Source organism: Mastomys coucha, unplaced genomic scaffold (assembly GCF_008632895.1).
Source record: "Mastomys coucha isolate ucsf_1 unplaced genomic scaffold, UCSF_Mcou_1 pScaffold21, whole genome shotgun sequence".
NCBI classification, from domain to species: Eukaryota; Metazoa; Chordata; class Mammalia; order Rodentia; family Muridae; genus Mastomys; species Mastomys coucha.
In genome coordinates, this window is record NW_022196904.1 from 90,620,144 (window position 1) to 90,643,358 (window position 23,215).

The 23,215-nt window shown below is 43.6% G+C and overlaps 1 protein-coding gene across 3 annotated transcripts in view; it reads left to right on the forward strand.

Moving 5' to 3' along the window:
• Clpb (caseinolytic mitochondrial matrix peptidase chaperone subunit B) overlaps window positions 1-23,215 on the forward strand; it is a 123,498-nt gene that overhangs the window by 9,273 nt on the left and 91,010 nt on the right. For 2 of the 3 annotated variants that reach the window (XM_031387595.1, XM_031387597.1), the window contains exon 3: window positions 16,089-16,175. In XM_031387595.1, coding sequence (XP_031243455.1) covers window positions 16,089-16,175 — 87 coding nt within the window. Of the gene's footprint in view, window positions 1-13,860; window positions 13,905-16,088; window positions 16,176-23,215 lie in introns of all 3 variants that reach the window. The other variant, XM_031387598.1, reaches the window with a different exon arrangement.

Below are 23,215 nucleotides of genomic sequence, written 5' to 3' on the forward strand. Positions count from 1 at the left end.
ATGTTGTACACAGCAAGACACTGTCACAAACAAGCTGAAAGTATATATAGATTGTACAATATTGGACCAACTCTTCCAATTACCAAATTAGAGAGACCTTTGGATGACAATCAACAAATTTCTAATTCTTCATATTTTTGGATTTCAATCACTTAGGATATGTTGGTAATATTAATTTTCATATTAAGATATTAAGAAAAGGTAATTGTCACTTCCTGTTTTTGTTGTAAGAGATGGAATTGGATTTGTGTGGATTTGTTGAAAGATTACTTTCTTGCTTCTAGAGTGTAGTTTTGCTCCTTATGTTGATGTTTTCCATCTGTTATCCTTTGTAGGGCTGGATTTGTGGAAAGATATTGTGTAAATTTTGTTTTGTCATGGAATATCTTGTTTTCTCCATCTATGGTAATTGAGAGTTTTGCTGGGTATAGTAGCCTGGGCTGGCATTTATGTTCTTGTAGGGTCTGTATGACATCTACCCAGGATCTTCTAGCTTTCAGTCTCTGGTGAGAAGTCTGGTGTAATTCTGATAGGCCTGCCTTTATATGTTACTAGACTTTTTTCCCTTACTGCTTTTAAAATTCTTTCTTTGGTTAGTGCATTTGGTGTTTTGATTATTATGTGTCAGGAGGAATTTCTTTTCTAGTCCAGTCTATTTGGAGTTCTGTAGGCTTCTTGTATGTTCATGGGCATCTCTTTCTTAAGGTTAGGGAAGTTTTCGTCTATAATTTTGTTGAAGTTACTTACTGGCCCATTACCTTGGGAGTCTTCAATCTCTTCTATACCTATTATCCTTAGGTTTGGTCTTCTCATTGTGTCCTGGATTTCAGGAGCTTTTTGCTTTTTTCATTTTCTTTGACTGTTGTGTCAGTGTTTTCTAAGGTATCTTCTGCCCCTGAGATTCTGTCTTCTATCTCTTGTATTCTGTTGGTGATGTTTGCATCTATGACTCCTGATTTTTCTACTAGGTTTTGTATCTCCAGGGTTGTCTCTCTTTCTGATTTCTTTATTATTTCTGTTTCCATTTTTAGATGCTGGATGGTTTTGCTCATTTCCTTCACCTGTTTGACTGTGTTTTCCTGTAGTTCTTTAAGGAATTTTTGTGTTTCCTCTTTAAGAGCTTCTAGCTCTTTACCTGTGTTCTCCTGCATTTCTTTGAGGGTGCTATTTATGTCTTTCTTAAGGTCCTGTATCATCATCATGAGAAGTGATTTTATATGTGAATCTTGCGTTTCCGGTGTGATGGTCTGTCCAGGACTTGCTATGGTGGGAGAATTGGGTTCTGATGATGCCAATTAACCTTGGTTTGTGTTGTTTATTTTCTTATGCTTGCCCCCTGCCATCTGGTCATCTCTAGTGCTACCTGCTTTTGCTAAATCTGACTGGAGTCAGTCCTTCCTGTGATCCTGGTTCTATCAGAACTCCTCAGAGTCAGGCTGTCTCTGTGATCCTGTGATTCTGAGATCCTGTGACCCTGTTCTTGTTAGAGCACCTGGGAGTGCAGCAGCTTCCTCTGGGTGTTGTAGGACTGGCTGTGGAGCCTGGGCTCAAGGTCTGCTCAGGACACCAGCCCAGAGAGACTGGAAGGAACCCAAGCCACTCTGCTGGCAGAGTTCCTATGTGCCTGGTCCCGCAGGTCCCAGTTACTCCCGGTGTTGGGACAGATGTTGGGTCCTCCTCACCTCTGATCCTGAAAGTGTCAGAGCACCTGGAAGTGGAGCTTCCTCTGGGTGTTGTGGGACTGGCTGCAGAGCTTTCGTCCAAGTTTTGCTCAGGACACCAGCCCTGGTGGTAGGCACTTTTACTTGCTGAGCCAGCTCACTGATTCCATTGTATTCTTTCTATTAAAGAGTTTGGCCTGGTCATACTAGCTCACACCTGTAATCCTAGCACTCAGGATGAAGCAGGAAGGTCTCCAGTTCAAGGCCAGCCTTTGCTACCCAATGAGTTAGAGGTCAGCAAGACTATCTTCAAACAAAACAAAAATAAACGCACAGAACACCAAAACAATAAAAGAAGTTTGTGAGTCATTGGATTGTATGCCTCCCCAAGGAGAAGGGCAGACCTCTCTTTCTGTTCCCAAAGACAATGTGACTTGAATACAGCAGAAGCAGGCAGTCTAGAGCCCATTCCAGTGTCCCACTGCTGCATAGGCGGCTGAGTTCTTCCCCCCCTCCTTCCCCTTTCCTGTGCAGCAGCCATTTCCTTCTTTTGCCTTGAAGTGCTTAAACTTTGCAAGCTCACCGGTTCACAGCTCACTTACAGCTCACACTAGAGCTGGGAGGTTGGCCTCTGCCCTGCTTGGAGAGAGCAGGTGACTCCCTTTCTCAGCCCAGCCTGGCTTCTGCACTGAGCCACTCAGCCAAGACCAAAGGGTACTGGACAGACTGCAGCACATAAGTCTAGGCTCAGGCAGAGCCATGTGGGACCTCTTAGGCTAGGGACTCAAGACAGGACTGGGAGACCTCTGACCCTCCACTGTAGATCACATTTCCTTCCGTTCACGCTGCTGATAGACAACATCCTGCCCGCTCTTTTCCCTTCACTGCACTGAGAACTGGGCCTCTGTTACTGCTGACCACCTTGGTCCTTCCTCAGTCCAAACAGGCACCTCTAATGGCTGGGTATCCTTTCTTTGCACAGATTATGTGTCCATTCAACAAACATTTACTGAGTACTTGCCATTTGCTGTGTTACTTCTTGGCACAGGGGACACCTGAGCAGTCATGACCCTGTGATGGAGATGTGGAGCTGGAAATGGTTGTTATCCAGTTGTAATCCCAGGACTCTAAAGGAGGGAGGTTGGTGAATTTGAGGCCAACCTGGGCTATGGTGGCATGACCCTATATTAGGAGGGAGAAGCTGGACTCTAGAGAGCAAGGATGGGTTTAATTATGGCTAAGTGTATATATGAAATGATGCTGGATAGCTGTAAGGAAGGACCACACTGGGTTTATAGCTATTTAAAGCCAGTGTGTATATAAAAGGCAAAAATGTTAACAGATTTGTAGATAATTTTTTGAAAAAAGATTAGCTGCTTAGTGGAAAACATGTCAGTCAACTGCTATAGTAGTATATATAGGAAGGCAGGCTGAAACATAGCTATAACTTGTATACAGTCGTTGGTGGGACACTTGTCTATTGGTAAAGCTGGGTTCAATCCTGCTTCAGAAAAGGAAAGAAAAACAACTGGAAGAGTCCAAACAGATGGGGGTGGGACTAAGATGTTAATAGCACAGATGAGGATAATTAGCTAGACTAGCTGGCCTTGTGCTCATGCCTGATTCAGAATCTGATTCATAGTAAATATTCAACAGATAAATGCCGAGTGAGTGAATAGGGCTGCAGTGTTTCCTTTCAGAAAGGAAGTGTTGGTGAGTTTCTATTTTGTGGCTGGAGCTCCTGTACAGATGCTGTTGCCTTCACTGAAATGAGGGTTTGGAGGAATTGAGCCAGAAAAAAAGATTGAAGTCTGTTTTGTTTGAGACAGGGTCTTACTATGTATCTATCTCTGGCTGTCCTGGAACTCACTTTATAGACCAGGCTGGCCTCGAACTCACAGAGATCCACCTGCCTCTGACTCCCAAAGTGCTGAGATTAAAGGCATGCGCTTAAAGGTTTATTTTTATGAATTTTAATTATGGCTAAGTGTATATATGAATGGTGGAAGTCAGAGTGTTGGACCCCCTGGAGCTGGAGTATAAACAGTTGTGAACTACCCAATATTGGTTCTGGGAACTGAACTCAAGAGCAACAAATGGATCTTAATTCATCTTTCCCACCCAGGAGGTCTATTTTAGACATACTTGCTAGATCTAGTCAGATGTACACATGCCTGTCCCTAAACTTGGGAGAAGAGGCAGGCAGATCTCTGAGTTCAAGGACAGCCTGATTTATATAGCACTCCTGGCCAGCCAAAGCTGTATATGCAATGAGACCTTGTCTCTAATCGATAAGCATGCTAGATTTATCAGTTACCTGGAAATTCTTTCGACATACTGTTTTGGTTTCTGGTTTGATGGTTTTAGAAAATAAAGGATTAAACTGTTCTATTAGATGGCTTTGGGGGAAAAAATTGTACAGTTCAGGACAGAAAAACAGGTTGGGCTTTGTTGCGGGGTGAACACATTTATTCTAACTTTGCACTGATGGTCTGGTCTCGCTCTTGTCCCCTGATGCCCCTGCTTGAGGCACTTGCTGTCTGTGTGCCGGGATCGAGGTGTCCCAAATGAGTTTAGCTACAGCATAGGTGAATGTCGTACGAATTGATCTAGGGATTTTATCTAATTAACAGAAGACCTGCCTGGTAAACACATTTGGCTGTCTCTGGGCCTCAGAGAGACTGGCTGTTTATCGATCATTGTATCGTTTTGGCTGGATGGGAACATATTAATGATGGCACCAGAGCAACCAAAACATCCAGCTCCTTTAATCACTAAATATGTAAATGTCTTTGTGTCTGGCAGTGGCTTGAAACATAATATTTCCGAGACCATCAGAGGTCAAGCCTGAACAGCATCACTCTGTAATTTGGTAGCTTGTGCTTCCTGAGGAGTCCAGGTTTTTGAATGTCACCTTCACAGGTGTCCTGAATGCTAGGGCTTTGAAAGGCAACATAATGTTACAGAAAGAAAATAAGTGTTCCAGAATTGGAAGGCCTAGGATATGCTTTTGTCATAGTTACTAACTAACTGTGTGACATTAAGATGTCACAACCTTTCCAATAACAACAGCCCACTTCACAAATAATGACACAGAAGTTTAGGCTGCTTAAGTAAATCTCTCAAAGCTGCACACTCAGAAAGTAACCCTCCTCCTTATCTACCAGTGAGGCTGGGAGCCAAAGAGAGGCTAGCCTGGGTTCTCATTTCATCTTAGGAAGCTGACCAAAGGGACAGCTATTTTGGCCAGGTTTGCTGGGAATCCACAGGTTCCTAAGAATAAACTGTCCCCAGGCTTTGCAGCATTCTCTCTAGTTTTACTTGTTTAGATCCTGCCCCTGCCTCCATTGTGCACCTCAAGCTCTTCCTCCAGAAAGCTTACCGTGGCTGGTAACAGCAACTGTTGTTCATTGCCTGTGAATGCCTTGGCAGACAGACAGTAAATACTGTGTGTGTCTCTTACCACTGTGTTACAGAATAGACTGTTATGTACATTTCCAGATAAGAAAACTCAGTGCTTAGACAGGCTTGGTACCTTCTGGTGACCTCACAGCCAGTGTAGACTTGTGCTTACACTGAGGCCCACATCCATCCACAGCCTGTGCTTTTTTTCCCAGAAGCTCATACATACTGAATGCTCATCTCTTTCTTACCAAGTGATATTGGATCTTGAAGGCTGAGTGAGTCACCTCCTTTTTTCTCCAGTTGCTTTTTTTGTTTCTCTTCACCTGGCTGTGAAGTATGCTAGATGTACCTGCTTCTCCTGCATCCACCTTAGCAAGTCACATGTAGATGCAAACACTCTAAAGAAGCAGAGATAGAGTCTGGCCTGTTGATTGATTAGTTGATTAAAACAGTTTATTTTCCAAAGACTCCCCAGTAGGAGAGCCCAGCCCTGGGCAGCAGCTGGGCCAGCTAACTGGTCTCCAGGAGTCTCCATTCATGTGGATGGGAGACCCTGCCAGCCTGCATAAGAATCTGTTCTGAGGCTGGGCTGAAACTTCCATCTCAATGGCCTTTTGTTTGGGGTTAGCACCCTGGCTTCCTGAGAAGGCCGAGTGTTTGACTGGCCCTCACAGATGGACAGTGAGCAGGGGCTGGTTTTAAAGTACAACAATTGAGAAGCTCCTGGAATTCCCATGGACTCGGGCTTGGAATACAACAGACAGAGCAGATCTGATCTCTGCTGAGGCTGAGGCTGAGGCTGGTGAGGGCTTAGTCACAGTCCTTGACTTAGCCAGGCTTTTAGGCAGTTCTACTCTACCCCCTAAGGCTCAGTTGCTTCCTGCCCCTCAAGCAGCAGTAGAGTTTCATCAAACAAGTATTGACTCATACACCTAGTCTTTCTCCCTCGCCTTTTAAAATATAACTGTATCAAAAAATTTGCCCTTTTAACATGTAAAATTCCATGGCTTTTAATACATTTATAAGATAGTGCAATTAATGTCTAACTCTAGAACATTTTATGACTCTACCCTACGGTCCACCCCATCTCATTAGGAGTCATTTCCATCCTTCCATCCTAAGCCTCTGGCAACCATTATTCTGTCTCCTGTCTGTGGATTTGCCCATTCTGGATACTTTATGTGGATGAGATCTCACAATCTGAATTTTCTATCTGGCTTCTCCAGCTTAGCTTAACTTTCCAACGTTCACATGTGTTGTAGCACACTGTCAATACTTCAAGCCTTTTAAAAGCCAAATAACATTCCATGTACAATAAACACTTTTTGATTAATCCATCAGGTGTGAAAGTGATCGACAGTTATATTATTATGAACAAGGCCAACTTGCTCTTTAAATTTTTTTTCCAACTACATTAATCTCTTTGTTCTTTGGATGATTTTTTTCTAAAGTAGCCATTTCCATGATGAAATGGGTGGAGTTCCCATAACCCTTGACACAACAGGTTGCCCTGACCTAGTCCTTCAGTGGTCCCAGCTCTGTCCTCTAGGACTACTCACTGGGTTCCCTTTCTTTGTTCAGATCTTTAAATGATGAGATAGTACAACTAGGAAATAAATATTAGGAGTCCATGTCCCTCTACCCAAGTCTGGCTCCCTAAGCTATAGTTTCAAGCTGCCATATCCTGGCCATTTTTATGATGGAGAGGCCATGAACTTTTGTTGTCCTCTCTGAATTCCAGTGTAACATCACTGTTATGGGGGCAAGGCAGTCATGTCCTTGGTAGAGACATTGTGCTTCGGTTTATATGGCCAGAGCCTACATTAGCTTTCCTGCCCCTGTCTCATTGTACTCCTATAGTCTGTTAGGCTTTGACCAAGCCTAGGATGAGGACTGCTTGTACTTCGTAAACATCTGACTGCATCTGTTTGCTTAGCTTGCTTTGGAGCAAAGACAGCCACTAAAGACACTGCTTATAGGTGTGTGAAGTCGGTGGTTGTGGGGAGACTGCTGTGGAGATGAGGTGGTCTGCAGGTGTTCTTATGCTGAGGCTAGAAGAGTCTCAGTCTGTCTCTCTGTCTCGGTCAGAGTCTCTCTCTCTCTCTCCCCCTCACCTCCTTCTCTCTAGGGGAGACGCCTCTAACGGAACAAACCTGTAGATCACCTGCTCCTTGGAGGCTTTTTCTTTACCATTTTCTGTCAGCTATAGTCCTGTCAGAGAGCTAGGGTATGCTGTTCTAGGCAGCCGCCATGGAATCTGTGAGATGGGCTTTCCTGCCTAATTCTTAGGATCAGTTAAGATCATAAATGCCAAGTGCTTAAGGCACAGTAGTTAGCCACTGAGAGATGAGCCATTCAACTCCATATTTGAGTCCATTATTTAGGCCTTTAATCCTAGCTACCAGGACACTGAGGCAGGAGAATTACAAATTCAAGGCCTGTCTGAACTACAGGATGAGTTCATAGGCAGCTTGGGCAACTTTTTGAAAGTTAAAAATCGTTGGGAGGTTGGGTGGTGGTGTCATACACTTTTAATTCCAGCATTCAGGAGGCAGAGGCACAGGCAGGCGGATCTCTGTGAGTCCAAGGTCATCCTGGTCTAGAAAGCAAATATTAGGGTAACCAGGGCTACATAGAGAAACCCTGTCTCTTAAAAAAAAAAAAGAGTGGGGAGGATGTTAGGAGGTGGCTGGAGTAGAGATGGTTCAACAGTTGAGTGCTACTGCATTGTGAAAGACCTGAGTGTAGCTCCCAGCATCCATATCAGGCAGCTGTACATGCTCATAAACTCAGACAAACGCACACTTACAGGAGGAGGAGGAGGAGGAGAAAAAAGGTATATATACCATGCTAATGGTATATAGCTCTGTGGTAGAGTGAGTGAGTACTGGGCATGCAGGAGGCCCAGAGTTCAATCTCCAGTACTGAAAAAACAAAACTTCATTCAAGAGTTTGCCAGGTACGAAGAGCCAACATGTTATCATTGCTTTCCTGTACAAACATCTTAGAGGACCCATGATAATGCATGATTGGGGGTGGACAGACCTGTTCTCCAAACTCAAACTGAGCGCTCTCTGTATGAACAAGGTCTGTGACTGGTTCATTGCATCCCTCAGTCCCCAGGTACAGAAGATGGATGGCTTTTGAGAACTGTTTTGCATATTGTCCCCTGTGGGTGGGGGCAGATATTCTGGTTAGCTTTACCCAGTCTATTCCTCGCTGAAAATCTCATGTGGACCTACCTGTGGCTTGACAGTAGTTGTGTGGTTGTCAGTGAGTTTGAGGAGTTGGATCCACTACTGCTTTCTACTGCTAATTGTGACAAGCTTCCTGGCAAGCACCCAGCTGCCCTCTGCTGCAGTCTCGAGTCCTGCTTTGGGGCCAGTAGGTGGCGCCCATAGCCCTTTCTCACACCTCAACTGCCTGGACCAAGCAGTCATGAAGGCAGCTGTGACAGGCTGTAGCCCTGGCCCTAGGTGCCCACATGGCAGTGCCCTGGGTTGCTCTTTGCCTTTACTTGATGTATGTTCATGTTTCTTCCAGTCTCAGCCAGGCACAGCTCCCTGGGGATGCAAAGGTGTTTGCTTTAGGGGATCCCAGGAGATTATTAGAGGAATCCATGCTTCTGCCTTCCCTTTCTAACAGAAGAAATCTGCATCCATAAAGTCATTCCTGTTGCCTTGTTACCCTGACCATTGCTCACATGGCACTGGCCTCCAGGGTTCTTGCTTGTGTCGAAGCTGTTTGCCAAGTGTGTGTTTGTCCAGTACCACTCAGCCCCGTAATCGTCAGTCCTCAGGAAGAGCTCACACGGTGCTGATGAGTGGAGGAAATGGTACCTCAAAGCTGAAAGGGAGACACAGAAACTGGCCTTACAGTGCAAAACATGCCAACAACATGAAGGTCCCAGAAAGGTTGAAGAACTGTTGTAGATGAAGTGAAGATACATAGGGTTTGATCTTTATACTGATTCTGTCGTACGTCTGGATCACAGTGCTCCAGTGTTGTGAAAACTGTTGGGATAACCAGAGTCATTTGAACATAGGCAGAATGTGAGGAAAACACTCATCCTGTGCTACTAGTGGGTCAGGATCCTCCATGCTCAAGCCTTTATATCTTCTGTCATAGTATTTCCAGAAAGCTTACATATATATTCTTGTACATGTAAATCATCTCTGGGTTACTATACTCTGTTTTGTTTTTTAGAAATAATGACAACAAAAATGTCTGTATATGTTCAATATAGATGCAGGGGATTTTTAGTTTCTGAATTTCTTTTCTATTTTTGATCTGCACTTGGTTGAATCTTTGCCACATTGAGACTTTGGCCATTATGGCTGGTGGTTCTGTAGAAGTCTAACCTTGTACTAGGAAATACGTGCCAAAGTATTTGGAGATAAGGGTTATAATGTCTGTAATTAATTCTCACATGGGCAAGTAAAATGTATTATAAATAGGAACCAAATTAATCAAAGTTTAAAGTAGGCCTATGTCAAGGACTTGTGAAGGGTTTTTCAGTGCTATTTTTGTAAGTAGTTTCTAAGTTTAACAATTTTAAAATAGCAATCTGCACATTAATACATAACAGGTGTCTGTAAAGGATAGGACAAAGGGGGCTGGCGAGATGGCTCAGCGGGTAAGAGCACTGACTGCTCTTCCAAAGATCCTGAGTTCAAATCCCAGCAACCACATGGTGGCTCACAATCACCCATAATGAGATCTGACACCATCTTCTGGTGCAACTGAAGAAAGCTACAGTGTACTTATTTATTATTATGAAAAAAAAAATAGGACAAAGAATGACAACCCAGCATTGAGCTTTAGTTAGACCAGCAAGTGTCATTTAGGTTGCAGATAAGTCCTTCACCATTTGCCTTTAACATTTGAGCAGATAGAGTAGTAGCAGCTACCATTGCAAAATATCCTACACACTCACACCTCCTGTGGTCACATGGCCACTTTTGTTAGGAGGCTGGCAGGCCGAGGAGCTGAGATGAGGGAGGTTAGTTGGACCTGCCTGTGGGCACACAGCCAGGCAGAGGCAGAGGCAAGCTCCTATCTGGCTCAGCCCTTTCCCAGAGAGGCTGGGTGAAGCTACTATCTGTGTGTTGAAAGATTGGACTGTTGACTCTGCAGGGCAGCCATTGCCTTCCAAAACACTGGAACTAACTGTAGTAGGAAAGGCTCAGGATGAAATGTGCAGACTCATTCATCTGAGTTGTAGGTGCTATGCCTATCTATACCAGTCTCTGCTCTCTCACTGTTCACTTGCTACCTGGAGGGCTTCCTTGAGGAGGGGGCCTGAGCTGAGCCTAAGAGGTTGGTGCAAAAGAGGCCAAAGGGGCTCTGTGCCTGTGCAGTCAGAAATAATGTAGGCTCTTACCTTGAAATCTGTTGGCCCAGACTGGGGTCCAAGAACAAACAGCTTTTGCTGTCCTCTCCCCTACCCCCCCTGTCCCTGGCTAGCTGGGAGATAAGGCACAGATGGAGGCTGCCTGGGGATTCTAGCCCTAGGCGCCTTGTCTCTGCTCAGACAGAGGGCCTGGTGCTGTTATTACTGTAAACAGGGCCTTCTGGGCGGCTCCAACCAGGGTCCTGTTGCCCTGATAGTGATCATGATTGGGTCTGCATGGCTCAGTGCTTCCAGGCCTCTGTGCAGGTGGGACAGGGCTCCCCACTCTTCAGCCCCTCCCTAGTTGCAGCTGAGGGCCAGTTCCTGCAAAGGATCCGGAAATCAGTTGGAACAATGCATGATTGAAGTTCACTGGCCGCTTTGTATTGATTAGTTATAAAGAAAAAGGAAGAAAAGTGAAGTAGTATCTTCTTTCTTTCCGTGAGAAGAGCTGGTTAGTGTGAATGACTTAGATGTACATCTGCCTGCCTAGCCCTTCTTCCTTTCTGCAAGCACCCAAGCCTAAGGAATTATCTGTTTTGGATGTCTTACTGTTTCTGGTCTGCTAGGAATCTATTTCTCAGTTTTCATTTTGGTGCTATGTGTATTATTTTTTATAATTTAGGCTTATTTATCTTTATTATGTGATTGTTTTGCCTATGTATGTATCTGTGCACCGTGTGTGTGTGTGTGTGTGTGTGTGTGTGTGTGTTTCTTCTGGAGGTCAGAGAAGATATTGACTCCCCTAGAACTGGAGTTAATAGGTAGTTGGGGGTAACTACATAGGTTCTGGGAACCAAACCCAGGTCCTCTGCAAGGATGACTCATGCTCTTAACAGCTGCACTCCAGATGCTACACATATTTAAAATGATAATGTTTTAGACATAATAGGGACTGCAGAGAAAAATAAGGCCCACAGAGGTAGGTTTATCCTGAGCAATAACATCAAGTATCTGACAGCTATGATTAGAACCCATGACCATCAGCCCCCCAAGCCATGTCCCCACTCCTGAATCTGAGATGCCTTAAACATATTTATACACAGGAGCCTAAGTACTTTGAAAAAGACTGTTGCCACAGGTCTTTCACCACAAGACAGAGAAGTATTGGTGGCAGATTGGTGTCTGCAGGTGCTATAGGGACTCAACCCTGAGAACTCCCATGTGCCAACTGCCAGAGCAGGAATAGAGTGGGAAGTGGGGTAGATGAAAACAGGTCATTTCTAGAGGATACTGGCGACTGGGGAAGTTAGACAAAACAGCCAAATGTTAACTCTTTAATACAGACTAGCACTAGGGAAGGAAGCAGACCATTTTAGGGAAATCTTAGAGGATGAAACTTGAAAATGGTTAAGAAAAAATGAGCAATGCTGTGATCACTGTTGTGAAAACAATAGAACTTGCAACTGCAAGGAAGTGCTCAGAGCAGAGAGTGAAGGGCCCAGCCGCTGCCCTCCAGCTCTACCGGAAGAGAGATGTCTCCTCTTGGCCTTGGGCTGCTGGCCTCTCGCATCCCTGGTTACTAGAGACTTTTTTCCTTCTTTGCTCCTAGGCCCTGCTACTGACTGTCCTCCTCACCTGGGGATTTTAGGCAGTTTATTTTTTATTTTATTTGTTTTTTTATTTGATTACTTTTCGAGACAGGATTTCTCTGTGTAACCCCGGCTGTCCTAGAACTGGCTCTGAGACCAGGCTGACCTTAAACTCTGAGATCCTCCCGGTCTCTTAAGTGCTGGGATTCAAGACATGAGCCACCACTGCCCACCCAGTGGCAGTTTATTTTCTACCCACAGATACATTTGGGTAATTGCTATATTTTTTTATACCATCCTAATTTACTCAGGACATCAGGTGTGGTGGCAAGGGACTCTTACCCACTGAGTTTCTCCTCCCATCACTAGTGTAAAATGGCCAGTGATACTAATGGCACAAGCACTGCTGTTTTCACAGTGCTTTATTTAGTATATACCAAGTGTCGTAGCTGGCTTGACTTACTTGATTTATTATTTCTTGACACCCCTATGTATGATATGTAGATATACAGTAAGGCTGGGAGAGGGGCAGGTTCTGGGATACAAGGTTTTGTTACATAGGTCTGATTGACCTTGATTCATGGTGATCTCCTGCCCCAGTCTTCTGAGTGCTGGCATGCACCACCATACCCAGGTCCTGTCCTTTCACTAACAGAAACAGAGAACAGGAGCTGTTGTCAGAGGGGACAGAGAAAAGCCAAGTCATACATTTATCCATAGACCAGCGTTTAAGTCCAATTTAACTTTCAAAATGGATGTGTTTGAACTGAGATCTTTTCTGCCTTATATACCCTGGGAGTATTGCAAGAGCTGGGATTCGACTCTAGCTGTCTGCTGTGTTCACCTGCCAGTGCCCTGCCAAGCAGGAGAGTTAGTTCATTAGGGAGAGCTGGCCACAAGTCTGAGCCCAAGAAAGCCTGCTGTGCCCACCCCCTCTCCCCAGCGCAGCACAGGCTGCTCTGCCCTGACTGGCAGCCCGCATTAAGCATTCTACTCATCATCTCAGGGATGATGGAATCCTAACCTTTTCGGAGACACCGTGCTCTGTCACAAGCATTGCTCTTTTTAAAAGAGATTAATTCACTTGCCGCATTTTGTCCATTGGTGAAAATCACCAGGGGGAGCAAGGGTGGCTTTCTCTGGCCTCCCAGGCCCTTTCAACCACTCTCAGCAGGCAGTCCCCGTCCCACCCCACACACAGCTGGCTAAGGACTTTGAAATGAGTGCCTGCTGGGCATTCACTTGATAAAAAGCAACAAAATGAAATGGGGAGATGTGGTTTGTGAAGTCCTAACTTTGGAGAATGCAGAGGAGACAATGCCCACGCCATCTGACTCAGCACTACAAGTGGGTACATTGTGGTTGGGTTCTGTGGTGTTTGTGAGTTTAGCTCTGGTTCTTCCTCAGTTTACCAGATACATCACTCTTTACAGAGCCCTACAGATATGGTAGGTCTCAATCCTGACAACCAGCTTGTATGAGAGGGGTTAGCATCCTCTCCTTCACAGCAAGTGATGGCAGAGCCTGGATCCTTGCTGTCTTTTATTATACCCTGGCCTCAAGAGGCTGCAAAGAAAGAGTAATGCTCAGTCAGGAGCTGGGCTTGAGAGCTGGTCTCTCTGAAGAGCAGCACGGTTCTCCTCCTCCTGGCTGACCTTAGGTTTCAGAGCCCTTCCCTGATATGTATGTATGTGTATGGAAGCGGCAGAGTGCAGCCCTCACTAACCCAGTGAAGCTCAGTGAGGGGCTGTGACTGCTCAGGGTGTTGGGATAGTAAGGGCAGAGCTTTGCTTTGCACTAGACCAGACAGACATAGGGCTTCTGACTTCTGTTGGTTTTGTTTGAGACAAAGTTTTATTGTATATTTCAGGCTGGCCTTGCAGCAATTCTAGTGCCTCAGCCTCCCAATGAAAGGTATGTACTATAGTGCTGAACTGGCCTTACAAGAATTTTTTTTTTTTTTCTTAAAACTAACCAAAAAAAAACTTTGCAGAAAAGACAACCCCATATATGTAAGTAGTTTAAATTGTTCATTGTCACAAGTTAAAAACAGCAATATATCCTTTGTACTCCTTAGATCTGTAATCCCAACACCCAGGGGGTTGAGGTTCCTGAGTCAAGGCCGCTTGAGCTGCTTAGTAAGTTCAAGGCTGATATAAACCAACATAGTAAACTTTGTTTCAAAACAAAAATAAAGTCTTGTATTGCCAAGTGTTCCAAGCCTAGGCATGTACAGAGCCCCCTGTCTTGATGGTATAAAGGTCAATAGAACAAGATTATCCTAAGGATACTGACCCTGTTGTTCACAACACATAAATGCATGCATGCCCTATGATCCACACAAGTTCCATTCCCAAGGAAATGGTTTCCTAGGTCCCAGGAAACATGGAGAGGATGTCCTTTGACATTGTTTTTGGTGGCTAGCTGGGTATCCCTGGGAGAGGGTAAGGAAGAATATGATGAATTGTTCTGGTCCCCTGTTCTTGTTGTCTCCCTTTCGTGGCCATGGATGTTAAAGAAGGTAAAGTAAGTAAGACCCTAGGTATAAATTTTCTGTGGGGAAAAAAGTCTGCTCTGCACAGACTGTGTGGTGTCATAGAAGTATTTGGCTCTGAAGTAGATATATCTGAAGCAGAATAGTAGATGACGTTCTGGTCCTTTCTGTGACTCTGAAAGAAGCTTCCACCCAGATCGGATAGATCAGGACAAGATGGAGAAAATCCTTTGCCCTTTCCTCATATGGACATCTGCCTAGTGGATGATGGACCATGTTTTGCGAGGATGCATGCATGCATGTTTAGACAAGATCTTGCTACATTCTAGGCTGTCCTAGAATTCATTGTGTGGTCCAACTGACCTTGAACTCATGGTGCTCATCCTGCCTGGTCCTGAGGATTATAGGATGGAGCTACTATGTCTGGCTGAATTGAATTCTTGACTTTGTCTTCTATTTCTGGCACCATGGTCTTTGATATTCTGCTGTCCTGAGTACTCCTTTTAGAGCAGACTCCATCCATGTCTTCTTGCCCACATATAGAATCTAGCACAGGGCCATGCCATTGGCTGACTGAAATCAGTTTCTGTCTTTTCCTTTCGTGTTATATGAACAGAGGTCTGGAGGTAGGCTAATAAGATGAGGTGAGGATGGTCCATCTGTAGAATCGTTACCTACCTGCTGTGTGACCCCTTCACAATTCATTTTCCCTTGTTAGGCCTGTTTCCTCATCCGTTAAAAGAGATTACTATCTGCTCCTTAAACTTATGAAGAGTAGATAAACTTAGGATCGTGAAGTTCCAAGAGGGTAGTCCATGCTCTGTGAGGTGCTAAGTAAGACATGGCTTTGTTCAACCTGTCTTTGTCTGCCTTGTGTTATATGGACCAGGACCCAGGATTCAGATTTACAGTGATGTGCTGTAGGCCTTGGATGTGTTGGTTTGCTTGACAGTCACTGAACTCCTGTGTACTAAACACCTGGCATATAGGTCCCGATAGTTCAGCGCAGGCTCTAGTGGGAACCTAACTTAGCATTTCTAAAGTTCTTTCCTACTTTCCTTGGGTTGCAGAATTTGTATTTTCCAAACAGCCATGATAAGATAAATACAGTTGAGCAATGTTCTTTTGTAAACAAGGAACTATGTAGACAAGGCTAGGCCTGTCAAGGTCTTTTAAGGGAGAGGATATTGGCACCAGGTTTGTATCACATGGCCTGAGGGCAGAACTGTAGGCTGCAAAGAGACTGAGCTTCTTGGACCAGGGAAGTAGGAATGTCAGAGTATCACTATTAAGATATAGAAGGCAAAGTCTTTTTCAGATGTCTTGGGAGGATGACAGTAGGGATCTGGGAAGGAGAAAGGCAAGGGAAGCCTCAGATGAGGAGAGTGATCAGTGGCTGTGATTGGAGATTAGTACTCAAAGGTCTCTGTTTCCAGAATCATCCAACCTCCATATTCGTGTTTATCTGCTGAAGAAGGTCCTCACTATGTTGTTCAGCCTGGCCTTGCACTTACTATGTGCCCTGTATTTTTTCTAGTGCATTCTACAATGTACTCCTGTCCATTGTAAGCCACACACTGAAAATATCTTCTGTCTCTTGTCAGGCTGTTATCGGAAGGTGCAGATGTCAACGCAAGGCACAGACTTGGTTGGACAGCACTGATGGTGGCATCCATCAGCCACAATGAGAGGTAAGAATCTCCTTTTATCCAGAGCCGTCCAAGGTGCTGGGCCTGCATAGTGGATGTGGAGAGCCACGTGTGTGCTGTTTCAGATCCCAGCAGTGCTGTTCACTAGTTTTACAACCTTAGGAAAGTCATTAGTGTTAGCATAGTAGCCACTTGAGCAGATTATAATGGTTACATGTGCATGTGTGAGTTTTTATCATCTTGAGAAGCCTTCAGTTACTGCCCCCATTGAGGGCTCTAGTTGCTTTTTTTAATCCCAATCACTGTTTCCTTATTTGCCGTCTTCAGCTGCAAGCCTTTCTCTTTTAAAGGTAATTGATACATGCTGGTGATGTACTTCAGTGGTAGAGTGCTTGCCGGGCATGCTGAGGCCCTGGATCCAATCTGTAGCATTATAAAAAAAAAGAAAAAAGAAGAAACTATGTATATTTTGCTTTGGAGAGAATCCAGTTGTTATTCTTACCCTTCATTGAATTTCAGGACTCCATGGGTACCTGATTCTCTCCATGAGAAATTAATTTCCCAAACATTCAGTAAATATGTATGCTAGTCTTTGAAGATTCAGACATGGGGAGCTCATAATTTAATGTGGGAAAGAAGTACAAGTAAACAAGTAAAGGGAATAAAAGGTGCCTCTAAAAAACTTGAGAAAAAGGGGTGGACAGGGAAGGAGAAAGAGAGAGAGAGCAAGAGAGAGAGAGGAGAGAGAGAGAGAATGAGAGAATGAGATAAGCCAGTCAGTGATTTGGTGCAGGGTCTGAGGCAGAGGAGTGAAGGGTCTGGAAGGAGAATGAGTTTCACTGTAAGAATCTTGTCTGCTACAGGTTATAAATGGGGAGTAATTTCTCTCTGGCAATCAAGATAGGCCTCTGTGTACACAAGCACATATTACCATACACATTGTTTCCCACTGCTGATTCTCCACCCACCTCCCCATTGGCTTCCCCAGTTTGCATGGTTTTCCACAGGTGGGGAAGAGCCAGTGGTGAAGAAGCAAATGGTGTGTTTCCTCTGTGTGTGGTATTTGCAGAACTGAGACTAAATAGGAAGGAGCACTCTTCCTAAGAACACTCTCCATTAGTGAGCAGGTAGCTTGGAGATGTGCTGTGAGCTCAGTGCTATGTTGCTTTAACTGTTTGCTCTGTTCTTACCAGAGGTCTTAGCAAATCTGTGATGCCTGTGAAAGTGTTGACTTCCTTGGTTCCTAAGACTATTACTCGTTGGTTTTGTTTTGTTGTATGTTTTATCTTTTTAAAGATTTTCATATGGCATAACCCTGAACTCTCCCTTTCTGTTGTTTTGGTTTTTTTTTAATCGATGCTGGAAATTGAACCTAGCTTTTGGAAGTAGGGGTTGAGATAGGGTCTCATGTAGCTCAGGCTAACTCTGAACTTCTGATCCTCCTGAGTGCTGGGATTTAAGTGTGTGTCACTATGTCCAGCCTAATTACCAGTATTTTGATTTTTTTTTTGTTTTGTTTTGTTTTTCAAGACAGGGTTTCTCTGTGTAGCCCTGGCTGTCCTGGAACTCACTCTGTAGACCAGGCTGGCCTTGAACTCAGAAATCTGCCTGCCTTTGCCTCCCAAGTGCTTGGATTAAAGGCGTGTGCCACCACTGCTTGGCTCAGCATTTTGATTTTTAAATGTGGTAGGTGAGAAGGATATATACAAGGTTAATAGTCACATGTATGTAGGTATGCTTGTTGATTTGTGTACTTATGGAGATTAGAAGTCAATGTTGGGCATTTTTCTATATCACTCTTCATTGTATTTGTTGAGATGCAGTCCCTCAGTGAACTTGCTGCTTTGATTGACTAGCTAACAGGCCCCTGGATCCACCTGGCTCTGCTTACCTCCAGCACTGGAGTTATAGACACAATGCCATACCCAGCTGTTACATGGGAACTGAGATTCACACTCAGGCCTCATGTTTGCCCAGCAAGTACTTTACCCCTTGAGCCAGCTGGCAACAACTACTGGGTTTTTAAGCATCCATTCTATGTCCTCTTCCTTCCATTTTACAACTGGGACACTTGTCTGGTTGGGTTTTTATTAATATTACAAAAGTTTGGGGGTCTCTACTTTCTGTTAGGTACTTGAAATAGTATCAGTGTTAGATCTCTGGCCATATAGAATTCTTTGGAAGAAAAAATATGAATGGAAAGCAGAGAGGCCCTGCCCCTTCATTCAAGGCTGACAGCAAAGGGCTTTGCTTCCTTTAGATGTTTGCAGCCTGTGGACCAATAACACAGTTCACCCTGAGGCATCAGCTTAGCTTGTTAAGTCCATAGGGATCTAGTACATAATCGCCTCAGATCTTTAAGGAGCTTAACTCCTCACCAGTTGAGATTTCTGAATGTATTTATTTTATTTAGTTTTGAATAGGAAATGCAGTGTTATCACTGTAAAGTTTGTAAGTATGCACAGAAGCTTAATTTAAGATTTACTCCTTCATTTATAAAAAAGGGTTCCAAGTGACTTAAATACATGTATATTCACTCAAATAAATAAATAAGACTTAAAACTGGGTCGAGATCAAAGCAATATTTTTTCAAGGCAATATTTTTAAAAGAAAAGATAATTGTATATGGATATTGAACAAGAGGTTTTCTTTTCCAAAAGTAAGTAGTTTGTGTAAAAATATTGATAATGTAACAGTCTCCTAAATTTCTACTTCTTTTTTTTAAGATTTATTTATTTTTTATTTATATGAGCACACTGTAGCTGTCTTCAGAAACATTAGAAGAGGGCGTCAGATCCCATTACAGATGGTTGTGAGGCACCATGTGGTTGCTGGGAATTGAACTCAGGATCTCTGGAAGAGCAGTCACTACTCTTAACTGCTGAGCCATCTCTCTAGCCCTCCTGAATTTCTTCTATCTCTAGATTAGTCCTTGAGTCACACTTAAGTGAGTTCTAATTTTATGTAAGTGGGAATATAGTATACTGATTGTAAATTAGGTAACTAATGAAGCCAAATAATAATTCAGAGTTTTGTTTTCTTTTTTTTTTAAAGATTTATTTATTTATTATATGTAAGTACACTGTAGCTGTCTTCAGACGCGCCAGATGAGGGCGTCAGATCTCATTATGGGTGGTTGTGAGCCACCATGTGGTTGCTGGGATTTGAACTCATGACCTTCCGAAGAGCAGTCGGTGCTCTTCCCCGCTGAGCCATCTCACCAGCCCCAGAGTTTTGTTTTCCTGGAGAGAAAAACTTTGTTCTGAAGTTCTTTTTATATTATTTCCTATGTCTAGCAAAATCTAACCATGATGTGTCAGATGCTGATGCGCTAGGTCCCATGAAGATTCAGAGAGTAAGCAATCACAAACTTTGTCCTTAAAAACATTACTTGAGGGAATGGAAAAATGGTTTGGCTTGTAAAGTCTGGCTTTATAAGAAGACTCATGTACAAAGCTAGGCAGGATAGTGTACCTACCTACCTTTAATCCTAGCCCTGTTAAGCAAAAAATGGGCAGGTCCCAGGGCCTTGGCTGGCCTGCCCTACCAAGCTCAATGAGTTCAGTGAGTGATCCTGTTTCAAAAAATAAGGTAGAGAGCATTGAAGAAGACATTCAACATCAGCCTCTAGCTTCCACACATGTGCCCACAAATACATAGCACATATGCACACATGGGCGCAAGCACACAAACACACACATACCAAGTTTGACTGCTGATATCCAGGACTTGAGTAATATAATGGCCATTGTCCTCAAAAGTCAAAGACTTACTAATACTCTACCAGGACCATTCTTTACTCAGCCCTAGTAGCAGCTTGGATAGAATTTTAACAGTAGCAATAACTGGTTTCTGAGCCCTTGATGAGCCTCCTACCGCAAGGCACTTGTTTAGCCTGAGTCTGGGTGCCCCATTCTGTGTTGCACTCTGACCCAACCAAACTAAAGGCTAAGCCACACAATCCTGGGATGATCACTTCAGCTTCAAATAGCCTTCACCATCTAGTCCAAATATATGGAGCTTTCAGTGAAATTCAATTAGTCTTTCTTTGAGAAGGAAAAGAAATCCAATTTTACCAAACACGGACAGACGGTGGACAGCACTTTGATGTTACAACCTCTCAGTGATGCTTTACTTAGTCACAAGTTCATAAGCAAGAAGGCTTAATTACTTGGGAAAACACAAGATTAAAGATAGGCACAATGTCTGAGTATCCGCCGTGGAGCGACTTGATTCGAACCCATGTACCCAGTTCGTGTGTGGTGGAAACTTTGATGTGTGGGATGACAAGCTGAAAGTCGTGACCCGCTTGGAGAAACTCCTTCAGATGGCAGTTGCAGGATATGTAGGCGGAGAGGCAGGGTCTGCCAGGCCTTGTTTGCGCAACTTTGATGTCCAAGAAGCCACAGGCTCCACTATTTGCTCTTTCACTGAAGGATGGATTGGGAGCCTCCTACCTTTCCCAGTGGACAATGGCCACCGATGGAGTGTGACGACTGTTGACCATTCCAGAAGCCTGGCGAACCAGAACAGGGCTTTGGGAAGTACAGGGTGGGCGGGTGGTGTGTGTGTGTCTGTCAAAAGCTGTTTTTAGGACAGTTGTTTCTCCAGATGTAGCTTTCCTTAAAGCCCTGAGGTGGTTGGGAGCATGCAGTAGAAATAAAAATAGTCTATTAGCAGACACCAAGTACAGATTATTCTTAAGGTCCAGAAGGCCCAAGGGTACTTGCAAATTGAAAGTTTAAGTCTTTTTATTCCCTTCATCAGAGTATATGTGCAGAGAGAAGTGGTATGCAGGCCAAAGGCATAATTTAAATCATTTTAGTTTCTAATTCCTCAAAAGACAAGTTGTGAAAACATGTCTAATAAGAGAGTAGTATTAGAATAAATAACTTTTACAAATCAATTTCTTTTTAAAGAGGGCAAAAGACTTGAGATATTTCACTTAAATAAGGGATAGGTGGAAAATGTGCAGATGAAAGACACAACCTTAGTCATTGGGAAATAGAAATTAAAATTATGATGGTTTGTAGTAAGTCTGGCAAAGTTGCAAAAAGAATTGCTACGCATTGCTTACAGGACTTGTATAATGACACAGCCACATCCAAAAAGCACTTGAGCGGTTTCTTACAAAAGGAAAGCAGTCGTTTGCCGTGTAGCCCAGAAATACCAACTCCTAGAGAAGTAAAGTATTTGTCTTAGAGAATATATCTTCATTGCAAATACCTGTAGCTGCTTTATTTGTAGAACAGCTAAAGCCTGGAAGCCACTCGTGTCCATCAAGTAGCAAATGGACACATTGTGGTACATCCATATAATCAGTACTCCATAGTTTAGAGGTCAAAAGCAAGGGGAGCTGCAGAGAGTTTAGTGTTTAAGAGCATGTACTGCTTTCACAGAGGACCTGAGTTCATTCAGTTCCCAGCACCAACATCAGGCAGCTCACAGACACCTGTAACACCAGCTCCAGGTGACTGGACAACCTCTTCTGGACTCCACAGGCATCTACACCTACCCCTCCCTTATAACATATTCAAAATCATTCTGCTTTTTGAGATGGGGTCTTACAGTATAGTCCCATCCAGCTTCAAACACACAGAGATGTTTTCTTTGCTTCCTTTAAAGGTGTGTGTCACCATACCTCTAGCAATCCATATAAAACTCAATATTGACAGGTTGGGGACAGGAAGATTCCTGGAGCCTGTTAGCCAGCCACCTTAACCGAAATGCCACCTTCAGGTGCCACAAGAGACCCTCTCACAAGGGAACAAAGCAGTGTGCGACAGAGGATGACAGCTGACACCCAAGTCCCTCTCATCTCTGCATGCACAGCCACAAGTATCTCCGCCTGCACACACAAAGAGGGAGAACAGGAGCTTCTCAGTATATGCAACACATAAGGGTGTCTTCAAAAGCCTTATTTTAAAGGAAAGCCAACACCAAAAGCCACCTATTGTAAAATTCCATTTATGTCATATTCTGGTAAAAGTAGTGTTCTAGGGACAATAATCAAATGAGTTGTTGAGTTTGGGAGTATAAAAGGGCACAGGACCTTTTAGGATGGTGGAAATATTCTGTGTCTTAATGATTGTGGTGCTTATCCTATGCAATTATCAAATTGTGTTAAATCATACATTTTGAAAAGTTGTCCTCAGCTACAGAGTGAGGTCAAGACTGATTTGGTTATGTCTCTATTGAGACCCTGACTCAAAAATACATATATATACACACACACACACACATATACATGTGTGTGTGTGTGTGTGTGTGTGTGTGTGTGTGTGTGTGTGTGTCTTTAAATGGGTGCATGTAAAATAAATGATAATCAAAGGATAAATGATACTTTAGGAAACTTGACTTAGAAAAGAATGTTAAAAGCTGTCCAGAACTGGATGTGGTGGTTCACATCTGCAGTCCCAGCATTTGAAAGGCTGAGCCAGGAGGATTCCCACGAGTTGGAATCTAGTCTGGGCTATATAATGAGTTCCAGACCAGCCTGGCCTAGAGTATAACCTGTCCTTAAAAAAATCAAAATAAATCCTATAATCCTAGCACTCAGGCAGAGGCAAGATCACACAGGAAGCTCGAGGCCCTCTGGGGCAGTATATTGAGGCCCTGTGTCAGAAAACAAACAAGTTAAATAGCTAGATAACTATATAAGTAAGTAAATAAAAAACTGTCACCTCTCTTTAATATTCATTATTAGCTATGACCATTGATGTACTTAGAATTCATGTTTGTGGTATCAGAGTTCTTTCATATGGTTGGAGTGTTTGTAATTCTTTCTTTTGGTGATATCCAGCAATAGAGTACTATGTTCTCATGATTAGTAGAGAATGGAGATCAGTAATTTCATGAAGTATTGTTACTGATGAACCATGAGAGATGTTCACCTTTGGCACATCACGCATTGGGTTTGCTATAAGTTCACAAGGCATATGACTCTTCATTCCAGTGAGGGGAAAGTCTGGGCTATTAAACAGGGGTGTTGTCTTCCCCCCGCCATTGTTGTGCTCCTTACCCCTAGGCTTGCTAGTCAGTGAGACCCCTAAATAGTAAGGCTGTTTCTAGGATCCTGAAAG